The 18,950-nt window shown below is 40.2% G+C and overlaps 1 protein-coding gene across 7 annotated transcripts in view; it reads left to right on the top strand.

Moving 5' to 3' along the window:
* tenm2 (teneurin transmembrane protein 2) overlaps positions 1 to 18,950 on the top strand; it is a 216,853-nt gene that overhangs the window by 50,085 nt on the left and 147,818 nt on the right. For 4 of the 7 annotated variants that reach the window (XM_037262351.1, XM_037262354.1, XM_037262349.1 and 1 more), the window contains exons 2-4: positions 3,659 to 3,973; positions 16,355 to 16,396; positions 17,700 to 17,993. In XM_037262351.1, the coding sequence (XP_037118246.1) occupies positions 3,757 to 3,973; positions 16,355 to 16,396; positions 17,700 to 17,993 (553 nt within the window). In that variant the 5' untranslated portion in view covers positions 3,659 to 3,756. The remainder of the gene's footprint in view (positions 1 to 3,658; positions 3,974 to 16,354; positions 16,397 to 17,699; positions 17,994 to 18,950) is intronic. The other 3 variants (XM_037262353.1, XM_037262352.1, XM_037262350.1) reach the window with 1 other exon arrangement.

Raw genomic sequence — 18,950 nt, 5'->3', positions numbered from 1 at the left:
TGAGAGTAATAAATTAAATTTTCTATGTAAGTTCTTAGCCTTTTCTTTTCCATCTTTTTTCTTCCATACTACTTACCGTAATTTTCGGACTATAAGTCGCACCGGAGTATAAGTCGCACCAGCCATAAAATGCCCAAAAAAGTGAAAAAAAACCATATATATGTATATAAATCGCTCCTGAGTATAAGTCGCCCCCCCCCCCCCAAACTATGAAAAAAAAAAACGCGACTTATAGTCTGAAAATTACGGTACTCACTCTTCATTCCTGCACACCAGCTTGAGCAAGCGGTTATTATTTTGCAGATCTATTTTTCTCCATTTATTCATGGATTGCAGAAGTTAAGTGGGAAAGTAAATGGGGCGATGTTTTTCATTATTGGCTTAATATTCAATAAATGTTTCTTTTACTCTGCCTAAACAATATGTACACTGATGCAACTTGTGTTATATGTTATCTTCATACAATTTTTATTATTTAATTGTATTTGGCGTAGTTTAATGTTTGGGGTCTGCCCTCTCATCCTCAAGACTTCTTGTGCCATTGAGGCACAGCTGCCGCCAGGTGTTGTGGTCAGCAGCCATGCTCTCCAGTTCCTCAGGCTTCATTCTGCACTTCCTGAGTGCCGTTTTTACCTGGTCTTTGAAGAGCTTTTTCTGACCTCCAGCAGAGCGTTGCCTTTGATGTAACTGTCCATAAAGCACTCTGCTTGGAAGTGGTTTTTTGAGGCATCCTTATCACATGCCTTAGCCATCGCAACTGGTGGTGGGCGATGGTGGCCTCAATGCTCTTGCTGCTAGTTTTGTTGAGGATCTCAGTGTGAGGCACTCAGTCATGCCAAGTGAGTCCCAAGATGTGCTGAAGACTGCGGATGTGAAATTGCTCCAATGACTTCACATGCGGATGTATGTGACCCATGACATATGGAGGGTGGTAATGCAGATGGCTGGGTAGACAGACCTTTTCATGTGTAGGTAACGATTTTGTGGATTGGGAGGAGTGCTGGTGCTCCACTGGCATACAACGTCTGTTTTTTGTGCAAAGAATTTTTTTAAGTGCCGTATGGGGTGCACCCTCCCTCATAGCACCCTGACGAGGAGGGGCTGGTTGCATGGGTGAGCCCAAGACAACCAGTTCTTTACCTAGGCTGCAGGCGGCTGCCGGGTCCTAGTTCTGTTTCAGCCCGCCTATTGTGCACCACCACCACATTGATTTTCTGTTAGGGTTTGCTCCCTTAGCCTTGCCTCAAAAGGCTAACCCACAAGGCAGTGGGACCATTTACCCGTGACTGGAGTAATTACATGTATGGTCCAATTTGTCTCACCTCTACCCTTTGACCTGTCCAGCATGGGTGTCCTTACTAGGTGCTTGCGTATCCGCTGGTATAGCTCTCGGGGTCACAGAGGCACTCAAGCCATCACCCCACGGCAAGGGATGGACCATGTGATGGTCACACAAACACACACATACACGCGCACACACTCACATGCGCCCCCACATGAACCCACACACAAACACACAGTTGCATTGAGCTTTCTTGACACATTATGTGCATAATGCCAGCCAGTGTCCCCACTATATCCCTCTCGATTTCCTCACTCTCCATTCAAGGTACAAACACATTAAGGTGAAGCACCCTAATAGCTTGTGTGATGGATACCGTAGCATAATGAGCTCTTTATGAGACTTAAATCCTACTGTTAATCAATGCGCATAGCAGGGCACTTTCAATACTACCTACTAAGCATTTTAAAATGAGCCCTCATTGAAAGGATTGACTCCCATTCTGGACTCTCTCTTTTTCCCTCTCAGTCTCCTTCAAGCCGATCCAGTGTGCAATTAGTTACATTACATTTTCAGAATCCATTTATATGTCATTTTCGGAAAGCTCTCGCCTGCCCTGATATTGACAAATACTCTCCAGACTGGGAGTTGTAAAAATGTAATGCGCTGCTGTAATGCAGTGGGTGGAGCAGACTTCCTTTAACCTCCAGCAGGAGAAACCAAGCCAGTCTATTTATTACCTTAAATACCCCGTACTGGCAGCTGCTGGGGGCATTGCTGTCAATTACTGCTGGTTGTTGTATTGTTGCACTTTGATCTTTGGCTGCTAATGTACTACATCGCTCCAGGCTCCTGCACTTGTATCATGCTGTGTTAGCGTCACAATATATAATCTGTGTCCACATTTATAAGATGTGAATGCATTTAAAGGAGGCTGGCTGATTGTGATGAAATGACAATGGGCAACTGAGGCATTAGAGGCATTCTCTTCATGTATATGATTATCTGTGTTGAAATTTTAGGTTCGACTGTGTCAAGATCGTGAAACAAATGTTCGTGCGTGCATAGTTGGATCCATTCTGTAGCTGTGTGTGTGTGTGCGTGTTTGTGAATTTTTCTATGTGCATGTCTCTGCCTGGTGGTGTTTGATTATCCCTTACAGCCTCAGAGGGAGTGGGATTCATTCTCACTGTAATAATGAGGGAGAGACTAGCAATGCCCTTAAGTCATTTCTCCCGTTCTCATGTCCTTTCTCTTGAATCTGTCTCCCTTTCACTCCTCCTTCCCCTTTTACTCTTTTGTAATCATAATTATCATTATTCCTTTTTTTTATTCTGTCTTTATTTTTCTTGCACAGTATTTCTTTATTTCTCTGACCCCTTTGGTCATTATTATTCTCCCTTTAATGTAATTGTATTCATGCAGGACTGAGGCCAGCTCTATGACATTATGTCATAGATTTGAGCTCTGGCTCAACATTTTAAACCAACCTCACACATATGGACACATACAGCTAAGCCTAGATTTTACACGCTTTGATTCTACATCAAATGGTTCCTTGTTTACTGCAAAGAAGTGTTACCTAAGAAAAAGTCCACTGTAGGTCTCGATATGTTCCTTGGACTTCTCCCTACTCACTTGAGCACAAAAAAAAATGTTGTTTTCATATATAGATGTTTTGTTTGTTAGATTAGGTTGCTTAATAAACTTATGAAATGAATTAGAAATCGCCGTTTGGTAATGGACCCCAATTATTTTCGTCAAAAAGACAAGCGACAGTTTCTACTTTTGACCATGCAATGGGGTGTCTTTCTTTTTTTCCTTCCATGTTCCTCACTCCCGTCAACCCCTTGTCCAACTCTCTTAAAAAGACCGCACCAATAACATAAAGGTTGTACATTAGCACAATGGAAGAAACCCACCAGCAGTAAGCAGAGGCAGGGTAACGACAAAACAAAAACTACATGATAAATTATATTGTATTAATTTTCACCCAGAACAATGATGTTATTCTCCAAATGCAAACACTTGTATCTTAGTACGATTTCCCTACTGCAATTTTCCAACACGCTCGCATGCATGGCTCTGAAATGTTTTGCCCTTCCAAAACTTTCTGATAACGCGTTTTCGGGGTTAACGCAATTCCCAAATTCTGGACCCCGAAGTTTGCATAAAATTTAGGCTTAGCCGTAGCAGCCATTTACGTGAGTGACTATGACCTTTCTGCACAATGACCGTGCAGTAAATCACCATCACTATTCATGTAGTATGTTGCATATTTGTCTGGTCGATTAACATTCACCCAACTGAGTTTTGCTTCACTTCCCCAAGAGGGAACAAGAGGGAATTAATCTGTCCCATTTTCCCATTGTCCAGGTTACAGAAGTGGAGACAAATTCTAGTGAGGCCAACTTGGAGTCTTAGAGCCAACTCCAAACCCTGCTTCAGAACATTCCCCCCTTGCACACACCGTCATGGATCTGAAGGACCGAAGGCAACACTCCCTGAGCCACTCCAAGGACTCTCCTTATAACACCTCATCCCTGGATGCAGATGAGTGTCGCGTGCCAACCCAGAAGTCTTACAGCTCCAGCGAGACACTCAAGGCATTCGAGCAGGAGCAGAGGCTGCATTACAGCGGCTGTGTGACCAACCTTGTTCACCACGAGGCTGATGAGTACCCAAGACAAGGTGGGTATTTGGGGACAAAGCACTTTGGGGATTATCCATGCTCTGCTGGACATGATACACTGCATGTAAAGCCTCACCAAGGCCAAACAATCATGATTTTGATTATTTCCATTTTATTCATGTTATGGTATTTTGTCATGCCATGTACATATTAGATAATTTTCTCACAAATGGCATAGATGGTTAAGTTGCATTGTGTGATGTCGTTGCACCAGAACATTCTAACCTAATGAAAGAACTGAAATCTGAGAAAAGGTCAAATCGTACAAAAAAAGCCATTGTTATGAGATTGTCCGTTCTGATCCATTGGTCAAATCCAGGCCAAAGGATCAGCATTTTTTTTTTTTATCAGAACCACTCTATATAGTATACTCAGCTTCACTATGTGACATGCCATAGCACAAACAATCAGGTCTCCATGGTTGCCATGTCCCTATGTTTTTATCAACTGAGCAGTTGATGAACAGTGAATGCGGTGTTTTTAGATGTCAGTATAAATCAAATTACATCTACACATTAACAACTTTTACTGTGGCAAAAAGAATTGGATTAGCATAGGGCCGGTACCATCCTCGGGCCCTGGAGGATTGGTATCGGTACGGGATATGAAAAAATTAACATTTGTAAGACAACCAAGGCTAGTTTGCCACAGTGATTGGCTGACATATGAGAATATGTATCGGGCTAATGACGCCCATGGGTGTGTGTTTATTAAATCACACTAAATTGTTTATCAACATTTTGTGGACTAAATTGAAAAATAAAGTTCTGCGCATGATACTTTATAATAAAACACATGTTTTACATGATCCATCATTTATGGATCTCATAATCTATTCGAGAGATTATTTTTTTCAAAAGTCTCTACTGTTCTAAAATGGGTTGAAAAAAATTAAGAATTAAACTAAAAAATATTTCAAAAGCTTGTATTTAGCCAACTTCAGTTTATTAGTAAAAGCCTTGTCAATATTGTGAGATCAATCCGCAGCTCGCTATCATATTTTTCAAGTGACATTTCTGAAAATGGTTCTATAGTGAGAATGTAGTAGCCTGAAATAAATTCAGGCTGGCATACACTACAGTATATCTGTTGATTAATATTTACTGTATAAAATGAAAGTGAAAATTGTAAAGATACAACAATATCTCTGTCCGTCCGTTCGTCCATCCATCCATCCATCCATCCATCCATCCATCCATCCATCCATCCTTTTATTAGGATTATGCATATGTAACAGCAAACATAAATGGTGAATATAAAAAAATATAGACCTTTTGTCGTGTAAATGGCATATAGTACAGCAAGGAAAAAAGATTGAATGGCATCATAGATGAAAGACTGAAAATCAGTGGTGTGTGTCGGTCAGCCATGCTTCACTGCTGCACCGTGCTGACATCACACCAGGCGGAGGCTGGTCAATACTGGAGTCCTCTCAGCCTATCAGCTCTGTCAAAAGCCCAGTGCCACAGATTCATCGTGGGAAGTGTGGCCACAGGAGACCAACAGTGTTGCAGCACCATAAGGACTGTGACACCACAGGAGGAGGAGAGCTCAGTAGACAGAAAATGTGACAGAGACAAAGTGGGAAAATCAGCAGCTGAACAGTTTTGGAATTAGACACAGTAATTGTAAATTGAATAGCATTTTTGTCATATATTCGCCATTTTGAAAAGATGGATAGATGGATGGATGGATGGATGGATGGATGGATGGATGGATGGATGGATGGATGGATGGATGGATGGATGGATGGATGGATGGATGGATGGATGGATGGATGGATGGATGGATGGATGGATGGAGACTTTATTACAATGAAGATCTTGATGGGAGGTGTATGATAATTTAAGATACATAATGGTACACAGTGAGGGGCTGGATGCATTCACACTGCTGTCGTAGACAGGACCTGAACTTAAACTGTATTTTGTTGTCTCAAAACAATCTAAAAAAAAAGTCACATCATGCCATCTGTTTAATATCATAAATGTTATCTGTTAACCTAATACAAAACACACTTAAAGGTGTTGAATAAGTATTCTACAGTAGAAGCCCCTCCATGCATTTTTTGTAGCCTTAATCAACAACAACCTTTGTCTGTCACATTTCATGTCTCATTTATTGTCTTCTGTTTTCTTACCCTCACTCTTCTTATATATCATTTTTCTTGCCGTATGATGATGTTACCAAAGCTTGGTCATCTTCATAACTTTGAAAGCAGTGCTGTCTTCTTTGTGTCTTTGCTCTGTTTCATACATTTATTCCAGTCTGCACATTTTCTTTTCAACTATCTGAGCTCTATAGGCATCATCCGTCATCTCAACACATGAATTTCCTTTTATTTATGTACTGTCCTCTTCAGATTTACAAACCCTAACAGTTCGAATTTTCTTCAGTTTTTAGAAAATGGGGAAAAAAAGAACAAACTGACTTTAAACAAGACATTTAATATTTTGCTTTGAACTTTTGATGTGAACGACTAGGAAAAAAGGTGACTTTTAGAAGTTAGGATTTGTAACGAAAGAGGAACTGTGGCCAATAATAAATCACCCCCGCAGCACCTGTTTCTCTTCCCAAGTCATTTGTGAACAGCTCCAGCACAGACATAAAACAACGCAGATTTAACTCGGTGACCTTCGAAGTCTTGAAAGGCGCCTAATAAATAAAATGTATTGTTATTATTAGGAAGAGTTTCCACAATGTTAAGTATTTACATCAAATCCAGAGTCAGAATTGAACGCTGCGACTCTAAACTGTGAGAAACAAACTTAATAATTGGATTCTGATTGTATGATTTATAGATCGGAATGCTTTTTTTAAAGGCTTATACCACATTATTAGTCGAGGAGGCTGAAATCTGATATTTGAAGCCAATATTTATTTGCAGCTAAAAAAATGGAGGTATGGTGTCAAAATTTTGAAAAATAAGAACTCTAACACGACTGGATTTAAATAACTTGGTTTAAATTGAAGTACATGTTTTAAATGGTTTGTAAATGCTCTATAAATAAAGTTAATCGATCTCATCATGTGGCTTATACACAAAGACACGCACACACAGGTACTCAGTCACTTTTATCACTATTTCCATATCAATATTATGAGCAACCTTATTCCAAATGGTTGAACTTCTTTCCCCAGCCATGTGGTTGAGGTAGCAAATTAGCTCTGCATTCTGACAATGGGGAGTGATTGGCTTTAGCCTCAAGGCAAGGCTTTGGCAAACAGAGCTGCCCCTTGTGTTTATATGTCACAAATAGTTGTGAGTTGTAGAAGACTGGGATTTATTAACATTTTGGTCAAGTCTGTAGCCTTACCTTTGTCTGCTGACTGGACCTCTCCCCTTGCCATGTCAGGCTCAAGAAGGCAAAGCAAACATGAAGGCTGATCGCGATCATCGCCAAAATGCCAAATATCGGGCCTCATAATCAGCCCGATCGAGAATCGATCTATCACATCTATCACTACTACATCAGCTAGTGTGAATTCAACACCCAGGGTGTCAATGTGAACACCGGCCAAGTGTCTATATGCCGCTACACTACTTAGTTTACGAAACATTTACAAAAGTGTTAAATGTTCAACACCAAATAGCGTGTTGACAGTACAGTAATAAAGACACTAATGAGTGTTTAGAATAACACTAATGTTTGTTCATGCCAATAACATAAGGTAAAGGTTTTGCCTACCTTATGGAAGTTTGAGTCCATCTTGTAAAATTATGCTGAAGAAAATTGTCTCAATTACTGTCCCAGTCATTATTACTGAGGTGTGATAATGCTAGTTTTAAGACTGTCCCTGAACATTTACCACGTGCACACTTTTGACTCAATGAAGAAATAGGACACACGTTGAAGGAAGATGCAGGAATAAAGTATTTTTCGCTTAAAAGCCACATTTCTCCTAATCCTTAACAATGTCTTTCAATTTCCTTGCGCAACTCATCAATACTGACAATGCTGTTTCTTTACCTTTTATCTAATCCTTTCTGAAGAATGGTTCTGTACAATATCCCTTGCCATGTTGGCATCATTCATGTCGCTGGTGTAATGACAAGCAAAAACTTCTGAAGGTTGGCTGGAGGAGTTTTTGTTGTGCCTCATCTGTTTATATTTAGAAGACCTCGCAAATCCCATCAGAGCAACCGCAGCTCTTGCTCATAACGCTATCTCTTCATTTGGTATTAAGCCTTTTACAATTTTGAGGCACCGCTAGGCAACAGTGTTTTAGAATTTGTTGGCCACACGTGTGGTACATGCTCTAAAGCTCTACTGCTATAAAGACTGCTGATTTTCTCCCTCATGTTGTTCATGGTCTGCTTAGTGTGTAGCTTGGAAGAATCTGGGAGTAGTGTATATAGAATTTGAATTAAATATGAAAGGAGTGTGCATTACTTTAAGTTGGTGTTTCTGCGCGTCCATGCAGAGTAGTCCACCCACCCAGACAACTGATGATCAAATAGAATACAATGCAGCTGCATGCTATTAAAAATAAATGGAGAAGAGATTAGCTACAATTCATCTCCTTTTCCCTTTTTGTCTCCTCCCTGGCATTTGGTGTCTCTGCCAGCTGCTGACGCTCTAAAGCTTCCCATAGCTACAGCAATAAAGCAGAGGAGTCACTGAAAAGTGTCCTGGTGCTCATCACACTCCTACTCACCTGCGATGCCTGTATTTGTTCAGAGTATTGTACAATTGGCCTCCTTCAAACCATTTTCCAACAAAAGTTGAAATGCAAATGTTTTGTAGTGTCAAAGGAGCACCGTCCTATGTACCTCCTTCATTATGCATGAAGAATTGCATTGCATACAGTACATGGACAGAGCATGGCCTGGTCTAGTCTTTAGTTTATCAATCACCTCTATGCTCTGTGCCATCGTGCAATTGACATCAGTTGCATATCAACTATCTATCAAAGTAAATACAATTAATATTTGAGGAACAAAACCATAATGATAATGGAATTTACTTTACAAGCACATACATTCAAATATTAGGTAAGAAAATAGATGACTAACAATTGGTTTACTGATGTATGATTTTCCTGTAGTAAAAATAAATTATCACCAAACTATGCTGATTGCATGATTGAGTTAATCTATGTTTACTGTGTAATGACCCTTTTTGACTCTGCTTTGGCAGCCTTTGATAAATGAGGCAGATTGTAAATGTCACTGTTATCAAGTGCTTTCCCCCACTCGGCTGAGTCACTTGTCTCTAAAGCTATAATTAAAGTTGTTCCCCGGCCGCAGAATTTGCGTGTACGTGTAGGTGTTTGTGTTTGGATATATGTCACATTTCCTATGCATAAGTCACTTTTGATACTCGTTATGCCCTGGCCTCAGTCACACAAATTATACCGATGCCAATGATTTGCTGCCCGGCTGATGTTGCCATGTGTCACATTTCACTGCGCTGGTGCTGCCGCCGGATCTAATTGATTCAAGGAGAAAAACTTCACATTACATTGAGGATTTGTTTTACTTGAGACCAGCCATAGTTATCTTTGAATCAGAGACGAATCATGAAAGGAATGCAATTATCACTGACAGAGAGTTAGTTTGAAATGTTACTTATTTTCTTCTTAGGCAAAAAAAACCAACTCATTTCAGTTTCCAAACTTAAGCATGCTTATTATCAACTATCCTCTCACAGCAAATACTGTACGTGTTGTGTATACATTGGATGTATTAAAACATTTCATAAATTAATAAAACGTTCATAAAGGAATGAATGATTAAACACAAATCTCCTATCTCTGTATCTTCCAGCTTTTAAGGATTGATGAAAAGAATAGTCTGTGTCCTTCTCGGAGGACGAGCTTGTTTCACTGCTCAACAATACAGTACAATCTTCAGTAACAAGCCTTCTTACAGAATCATTACATTGTCATGTCCTGTCATGTATTGTAGCAACCAGACTGCTGTCCTCTGGGCAGGGGCAGAGTGAACGAAGAACTGGTGACATTTTTCACTCCTATATTAGGCACCTCATTAGTAGGTGCAAGAGCTCCTGCAGGTACTATGGCTACAAAATGATCAAATGTTAGTTGGAAAGTGTGGGTAGTGTTTGACCATGATGCACCATTAGGGAAATGTTGCTAAGGTGTTAAATTTTGTCCTTAACAAGATACAATGCTCTGCAATTTCTGAAGGATTTGATGTAAAACTCGGAATTAATATGGACCTAAAATGTCTCAATATACATTGTATTTGGTTAGATCTGTTTGTGAAAATGAAAATGCGTTTTCAGATGACAAATGAGATGTATAGTAGTCAGCGGCTGTAAACTGGAAAATTGGAGTCAGAAAGTAATCCCCAATGGTGAATGATGAGACAGTCTGTTTGAACATGATGATGTCTCAGATACGACCAAATAGCAGTCTGTTTAGGACATAGTGTATTTTTTGTATTAAAACCAAAAGAACCTGTGAAAATGTCGAAGGTTTCAGAGTTAAATTAAGAGCACGTCGGGGAGTCACAATAGCTGGTGTAAATCATATCATTGTATTATGAGGTAATTAAATGGCCTAATTAAGTTGATATAGCGTATATTCCCTCACCCTACTGTCAGATAATGACATTCATATTGATGAGTCTGCAGAGCCGTGATAAAGAGCATCCAACATATTCATTCCAATTCCTCTCTGCTCATGACAGCGCCATAGTGGGTGGTGCCATCACAATGTTAAAGTAATTGCAAATGAGTTATGGGTATGTTAAAACAATTGTTTTAGTCTGCATTTGCTGATTTGGTCCAATTAGTGGCAGCACAGCAAGCTATTACCTGCACATTATTACAATTTAAAGTCAGCAAATAGACAGTTGCTTTATCTACGGAGCGCTAACAACATTAGTATTCATTTGGTGTTGTTTATTTCTGGTCACATTATAAGTCCAGTAATCACTGTGATAGCTTTATTTTTGATCATCGCAAGCTCTGGAGGGTAAACACATCCAGCTAGCCGTCAAGTTGTTAAATGCTGCAGTCTCCTACAGTTAACTACAATTACAGCTAAAGTTGCCATGCACTTTTATACATGTTAAGAACAAAAGAATGTTTTGCCTGAGGACGGCTCCGAAAACATGTAGTATGCTATCTCATCAGTTATATCTGAAAACATGTATTTTATTTGTAAACATTCATGACACCAGGCTGGTTGGAAGCCTCCACTTTTCTGTCCTTTTTCTACTCTTCATACATTTTAGTGTTAGCACTGCCCGTTAATGTGCCTTAGCTGTTTGTCTACTCTCCATTTTACTACATTGGTTCATTTTATTTGCTCTATCCTCTAACAATTAAAATTCTTACCTCTTACCTCTAACCTCTTATTTTTTTGTCGTCTTTGTAAATGTGGTTCTTGCTTGGATCTTGGATCTTATTATCTTATGATAATGTAAACTTTTTTTCATGAGCAGCATGGGTAACCGTAGATCTGATTTCATCACATTCCCATCCATGATGTATGTAACTACCTAACCATTAAACTATGTTTTGTTATGCAAGGGGGTTTGATGATAATGGTGGACAGATTCCCACATACACCACTCGTTCTCACAGGTGACCTTGAGCCCTCAAGGTAAAATATGTATTCCAGTCAAAGCAAAGTGATTCTCTTACTCTCCTCCTTGGTGATTGGGTACTTTCATTATATACCTTGTCATTCATCACAGAGTTTGTCCATGTCGACGCTCTACGCTGCTTGCCATAACCAGTATTTTACTGCCTCATCTTATGATCTATGTCTATCATGGGCTTACCTCGAGGCTTTTTCCTGCATGTTTTTCCCTGATGTTGTATAGGCTGAACAAAGCCACCTCATTTTCACAAAGTGAATTCAATGACCGGTTTTACTTTGTATGTAAATTCTTGAATTTTCTCCATCTCAAACTCCTGCAATTGTCTCCGGAGCCCTTTTTGCATGTTTACATAATAATTTTCTTTTTTTTCGCCCCCTAATTCGATCACAATGGTAACAAAGAGGGTGCACTTTAAAAGCAGCTATTTACATAAACATTTGCTTGAAACAGACCACTCTCTGATGGAGGCTGAATAGCAATCATAAGATTTGTGCGCATACACGTGCATGTGTGAGTGCTATCTGCAGTCTTTAATGAGTGTGCGAGTGACTGAATCCATCAAGAGTGCAAACGAACAATCTCAACATGCAAGCGAAGGGTCAATGGCATTAGAAGCAGGCGCATTAGATTGCATCTGTCCTGTTTTAGAACAAATACAGGCACCTCATCTTCACCTAAATAATTATGCTGTGTTTCAGACAAGCTTAAACTGAAATAATTGTTTACTTTTTGCATTTGAATGACGTTATTTATCGATTAACCTGTAAATGGTATCATCATGAATAAACACTCCTAGTGGGAGTCAGCTCATAAGGTAATGACCTTTTAACATGCATGGTAAATATTACTCCAAACAATGAAAAATATCCAAATCTGGACGGCTTACAGAAAAAGGCAACTAAAAAAACAGTTTTCGTTTAAACCACTTTCCTTTCGGTACTGACAGTACAAGTTAGAGAAGACACAGTGGGAGAGAAACGACTAATTTGATCAGTAAATATTAGAAATATGATGGTATTGAAAATACCGTAATATCTTACATCCATCCATTTTCTGTACCGCTTTGTCCCCACGGGGGTCGCGGGCGTGCTGGAGCCTATCATAGCCGTCATCGGGCAGGAGGCGGGGGACACCCTGAACTGGTTGCCAGCCAATCGCAGGGCACACAGAGACGAACAACCGTCCGCACTCACACCTAGGGACAATTGCCTGGAGAAAACCCACGCGGACATGGGGAGAACATGCAAACTCCACACAGAGAGGGCCGGAGGTGGAACCGAACCCGCACCCTCCTAACTGTGAGGGGACATTCTGTGCGGCACATTATTTGTTTTTCTTTGATTACAATAATTCTTTGTGATCACGAGAAGTCAAAATTGAACTCATCATAAAATTTTGTATTATGTATTTTGTGTTCAGTTGCCAAATTTTTATCCTTAACTTTCCCGGCACTTAATTTTTCACACTATGACATTTTTCTCCATTTTTTTTACAATAAGACAATAGTTCATTGTGGGGCTTTTGTATCGTTGCATCCCTAGTGTATATTCAATTTTGTTTAAAAAAATATTTGATGCGTGAAAGTTGTCTTCGTACTACCAATTAAGTTTTTCTGCCTTTTCTTCTCTGCCTCAACAATATTTTAGTCAGCAATTCCGCACGTGTGCACTATCTACAACCGTGAAGAAAAGTTGATTTTCATAAAAGATGTTAACTGTTGGTAAAATGCGCCAATTGGCTACAGGTGAAAGGGGTAATGTTAACCTCCCGAACAGGCAATTTCTCAGAAAAGGTAACTACCGGTGAAAAGGCGTACCGTATTTTTCTGACTAAAAGTCGCTCCGGAATATAGGTCGCATTAGCCATAAAATGCACAATAACGTGAAAAAAATCATATATAAGTCGCTCTGGAGTATAAGTCGCATTTTGGGGGAAATGTATTCGACAAAATCCAACACCAAGAACAGACATAAACGAGCAACAACAGGCTTAACGATAGGTATGCTAACGTGACATAAACACAAACGAAGAGCTGAGAATGGGCCTAACGTAACATTCAGAGTGATTCAAATAACTATTACATAAATAACACGTTTATAAAACCATCTGTGTCACTCCAATTCATTAAATCCCTCGATCGTCCTTTATGTTAACAATGCCGGCCGGCTGCGCGCCGCTGACGTCAGCCTCGTTGTTATTCCACAGATCTAGTATATAAGTATATTGTAGCGTTAACAAAGTACAAGGAAAGACGTGGGTTTGGTAAACGGCTCTTTATTTAACAAGAGTTCAACGAGCCAACAACTACTGAACCGTAACGATAAAAACATATACAAGTTGCTACACGAAATAAAATATATCAAATAACTAAAACATATATAATTCACCGTCACACGGCCCCAAGCACCGGCGTTGACTTCCAGGCGTGTGCCAGCGTGGAATTCCATCCCCGGAGGTGGCACTTCCAGCCACGGAGGTGGAAGAGAGCTCCATAAAATAGGACCGGCGTGCGTAAAAGCCATGTCCGAGCCCCATCCACCGTCCCCGGACAGCTACCCGGCCGAGCGCCGGCCCCCGACTTCCATCCACGGAGGTGAAAGAGAGCTCTCTAGAGTAGGACCGGGCGTGCGTAAAAGCCATGTCCGAGCCCCATCCACCGTCCCCGGACAGCCACCCAGCCGAGCGCCGGCCCCCGACTTCCATCCACGGAGGTGAAAGAGAGCTCCGTAGAGTAGGATCGGGCGTGCGTAAAAGCCATAATAGTTTTTCAAACCTTCTGTGTCACTCCAAATCATTAAACCTTCAAACTCTTCATCCTCCGTGTCACTTAGAAACAAAGCCGCTAATGATGCCGGTAGCCCTTCGTCATCTTCGTCATCCCGTGAGCGAATCTTTGTCCTTTATGTAAACAACCGCCGCGCTCTGACGTCACTTGAAATTCAAATTACAGTAATCCCTTGCTACATCGCGGTTCGTTTATCGCGGTTTCACTTTTTTTTTTTTTTTTAATTTTGAAAATTTGTGAAAAAATTCACATATAAGTTGCTCCTCTGTATAAGTCGCCCCCCCACCCAAACTATGAAAAAAAACGCGATTTATAGTCCGAAAATTACGGTAATTTCAGCTATTCTCGGCTTAAAAGTTCTGTCTAAGTCTAAGTCTTAGTTGTTGAGGCACCTTCTAAGACCAATACCACTCACTTTCTGATTTTTATCTGCTATCATAGAGCAAATCACTTCTGTGCAAGTGTGCAAATCAAGAACCAAAATCAAAATGAGTTGTAAATCACCAAAGCTCAAAATGCTTTGTTGGCTGTTGGCGGGCACTGTGTAAATGATTGGATCTCAAGAAAAGCAACATAATTGCAATCATTGAGGACCACCGTTTATTGAAGAATTCAACGGTGTGGAGTGAGAAGACAACCAAGAGTGTAAAGTTACTGCAGACAGACTGCCTGTCAAACTGCTAACAAGCACAAATTATTTTTTAATGACAGGCAGTACCATCCCACAAGAGTGCCTACTCACAAACAATTACACGTGTACACAAGCACACAGATGCACTAAATTACACACATTTGCAACCACACACATCCATAATGACTTTTATCAGGGGAAGTACATTTAGTGTAATGGATGACTGCAAACTACTGCGGAGTATCAAAACTAATGCATCCAGCCGCATGTGTAACTTATTTTTCTGAGGTATGATGTGTGAAGCATGAACCCCAAATGATTACTTTATGGAGGCCCTCTGCGGCTTCAGTCACACAACAACCCTAATTCCTTGTGTCAAAAGGCATGAAAAAGCAAACATGACATTTATGAAATCCAATTTCATGAATTTCCACAGTTTTCGTCCCACCATCAATGTTCTTACCCAAATCACTAATACAAGAAAATGCAAAGGCATTGTCTGTATTCAAAACTGCGTTCGTGTCGTGTAGTAGCCTAACAGTAATTTATCGTAATGTGAATTGGTGTTAAATTCCCAATGCAGACAAAGCCAGGAGCGCGACAAACATAATGAAAAATACCTCTCAAACAGTTTCTTTGGTTCTTTTTTGTACAGGTGTACCTGCTATTCGGGCCCATGACTGCAGAACAATATACTACACTATACGTATACAATTGCAATGTGGTGTGAATGAGAAGGACATTGATCTGATTAAAATGTTACACAACATTGCCCCTCCACATTTGTCATAATATCAGGTAACAAACATGTTATGGGGTTTCTGGTTATGTTCTAACTGAGATAGATTTTCATGTCTGCTGTAGACTCTTGCACCAATCCATCTTTCTTTGACTTCATGTACATTACTTGAGGACGGGACTAGGCCCACCACCCATGGGATTACAAAGTGATTGGATGTTTCATATGTAATCACATTTTGTGGGATGTTAATTGTGTGGATTGACAGCCTGTGTGATGCAGCGGTTGATATGTGTAGCAAAATTCACAGCATAAAATAGAGGGAACATGTATTTTTTTTTCATTTAGCTACTCTCTCTATAGCTAGGTTTTTGAAAAGTAAGTATTTTTTGAAGAATGCTTTTTTTTCACATGTAATCACATTTTGTGGGGTGTTAATTGTGTGGATTGACAGCCTGTGTGATGTAGCGGTTGATATGTGTTGCAAAATTCACAGCATAAGATAGAGGGAAAATATATATTTTTTCATTTAGTTACTTTCTCTATAGCTAGGTTTTTGAAAAGTATATATTTTTTGAAGAACGCTTTTTGGAGGTAGAACGTTACATTCCTTATGCCGGCTTCTTCATTTGCTTTACTTTCTTAGGCCTCCTGGAATTTTCTCCCATCCTTCGATACTTCATCTCAGGTATGGTAACAACAACAAGGACGTAGAGCTTGTGCTTAGAGATTAGAATTGTTGTAGAAATTGATTTTAGAGCTACGCATTTGTGGTACATAAATAGTTTATTGTCTTTTTGTTTTTTTATTAAGTGGGAGGAAGACAACCGAAGAAGAAGACTACTGGTAGTATTCACTCTTGTGTCGTATTGTTTGGTTCGATGCAGTTGTTTAGAAGCTTGGCAAGCTCTCGCTAGCTATTTTCCGTGGCTGTTTAGAATTAAGTTTTTTCTTTACCACTCCAAGTTTCTCAAGAGGCCCTCCCTCTCCATGTGTTTGCTCGCTTCTTCAGCTTTTAAAGAGCAGATGAGGAGCTCAAGCAGATGAATTTCATCACTTTAATTCTTCACTTTCTGATTGCTCGTGATGAGTCACAGTTGACCAAGTCATGCAGCTGTGTGATTCTCAGCACGCTCATTCGTATAGTATGCCAGCACCATGACGCCTCCTCGTCGCCAGTCTCATCCTGCTTCTCTTTTGACTTCCTCACAAACTGCTAATGAAGTGAAACGCAACTGTTTTTCCCCTCTGATTCCGCTAACCCAACAGCTGATCGTGAGAGATTGCATCCACAATACTCTTTTAATTACTATAAAGGATAAACTGTATGAGAATGCCTTTCCCTTAATTGCTTTTTCTTCAGCCCGCATTTAATTGGGCTCCCCTACTTTGCTATTGATCTCCTTTGATGTGCTTTAATTTGGATAATTTTATATAATTATTTTAGGCGAGACAAGTCAGTTTGTCTTAAACTGGTGGCGGGTGACGTGGGGACAGTATTAGGCAACACTGGTATGTCTGCAGACTGTCCTTTGTTCAGTTAATCTTTGGATCCTGCATGCAGGAATTTCAAGGTGAGGTGTTTTGACCAGAAGGCTGCATTGCCGCTTCCTTAGTACGACACTTTGATGAACATCTTTTAAGTGCAAATGAGAAGACATAAAGTGAAGGACCAACACTTTTTAAGGAGTTCACAACAAGGCTGCAGATCAGCACGTACAGTCTTCCTTCCAGCAGCGCTTTGTAGTGTGTGGCTCATTCATGCTGTGTCATCTTTCCTCTCCTGAGTGCATCAACAATAGCAATTCTCAGCCACCTCCTCCATAGTTTTAGAAATTAGTTTGCCTCTCTGCGTGATTGTAGATTTGTATGCCGGTTGGCCTTTTTGTTTGTGTAAGCACTTGTGTAAATGGCTCCATTTACCATGTTTACTGCGGTTACCCACCTCATTCCGTCACTTCACCTGTGTAACTGCTGCATCTCACTCGTAGGGGGGAACTTTAACCTGGCTGAACTGGGAGTGTGCGATCAAACTCCCGCTCCTCATCCCGCCGCTGTCCCCTACTGTCCTGAACTGGGCCTGCTCCAAAGGGGCTATTCCCTCAGCGCTGGCTCCGACGCAGACTCTGATCCAGATGGCCCCCTGTCCCCAGACAGAGCCATCCAACTTTGGACTGGAGGAGGAAGGGTGAAGTCCCGTCGCAGCTCCGGAGTGTCCAGCCACGAGAACTCTGCTCTGACCCTCACCGACTCTGAGAATGACAACAAGTCTGAAGACGAATCTGGTAGGGCTCCTCGATGGGTTGTCAAAATAACATGCAGACAGTCATATGTATGAAGAACCTGATCTGAGAACACTTAAATAATACTTAAATTAATTATACCAAACCTTTTAAATAGCTGTCCCAGTAGATTGACACGAACAGAACAAAACAAACTACACTTAAACGCTTGATAAGGTTCAGCGAAGACACTCCAATGTAATTTAGTAGCAGTACTTGACCAACAATTCTACGATGACAATGATAACAATCCTATATTTATTGCTTTAACTTGTTTATTATTGGTTCGTATGATGTTGAACTGCACTGCATCACACAATTTATCCTTTAACTACTGTACTTTGCAAACTTGTCGGGACCGATTGGATTTGCTAATCTAGTATTTCTTCACTGACCGTATTAACTATGAACAAAGGGAAAACAAATTGGAACGTGGGTAAGGCTCTTTGGACTGTTTCATTGATGCCATATTATGTAAATAAGAATAAATCCATTTCTGTTAATGCACATTTATCCAGATCCTTACCAAACTAAAACATTTCATTCTTAACATATGCACTACCCCCTACAATACTTTGTCAAAATCTATAACCCTTTTTTTGTTTAATACTGCAAGTGGAATATTTTGATAAACGTTATCAAACATGACTGCCGTGGCATAATAGGCAACTATGCTTGGATGTGGCCTCAACAGTTTGCACACTGCTGTGCAAAATATTGCAGTGAATATATATATATTTTTTTTTTCTTTTATCAAGCTTCTGCTATAATCTAATTGAATTTCACAGGTCTGCCAGCTCTGCAACAAAACCTGTTTTTTTCCTACACACAAGGCATCATGTTGCTACATGGTGTGATTTAGCAATACCCCATGAACCGTGGGTATCTAGTGAGTGACATACTGAAACATGTTATAATACCTATTCAAACATTCCAGCTCTACCTTTCAAGCTCTGATCC

Source organism: Syngnathus acus, chromosome 10, assembly GCF_901709675.1.
Source record: "Syngnathus acus chromosome 10, fSynAcu1.2, whole genome shotgun sequence".
In the NCBI taxonomy this organism is placed as follows: domain Eukaryota; kingdom Metazoa; phylum Chordata; class Actinopteri; order Syngnathiformes; family Syngnathidae; genus Syngnathus; species Syngnathus acus.
Note: the sequence above shows the minus strand (reverse complement) of the source record. Positions and strands in the feature narration are given on the sequence as shown.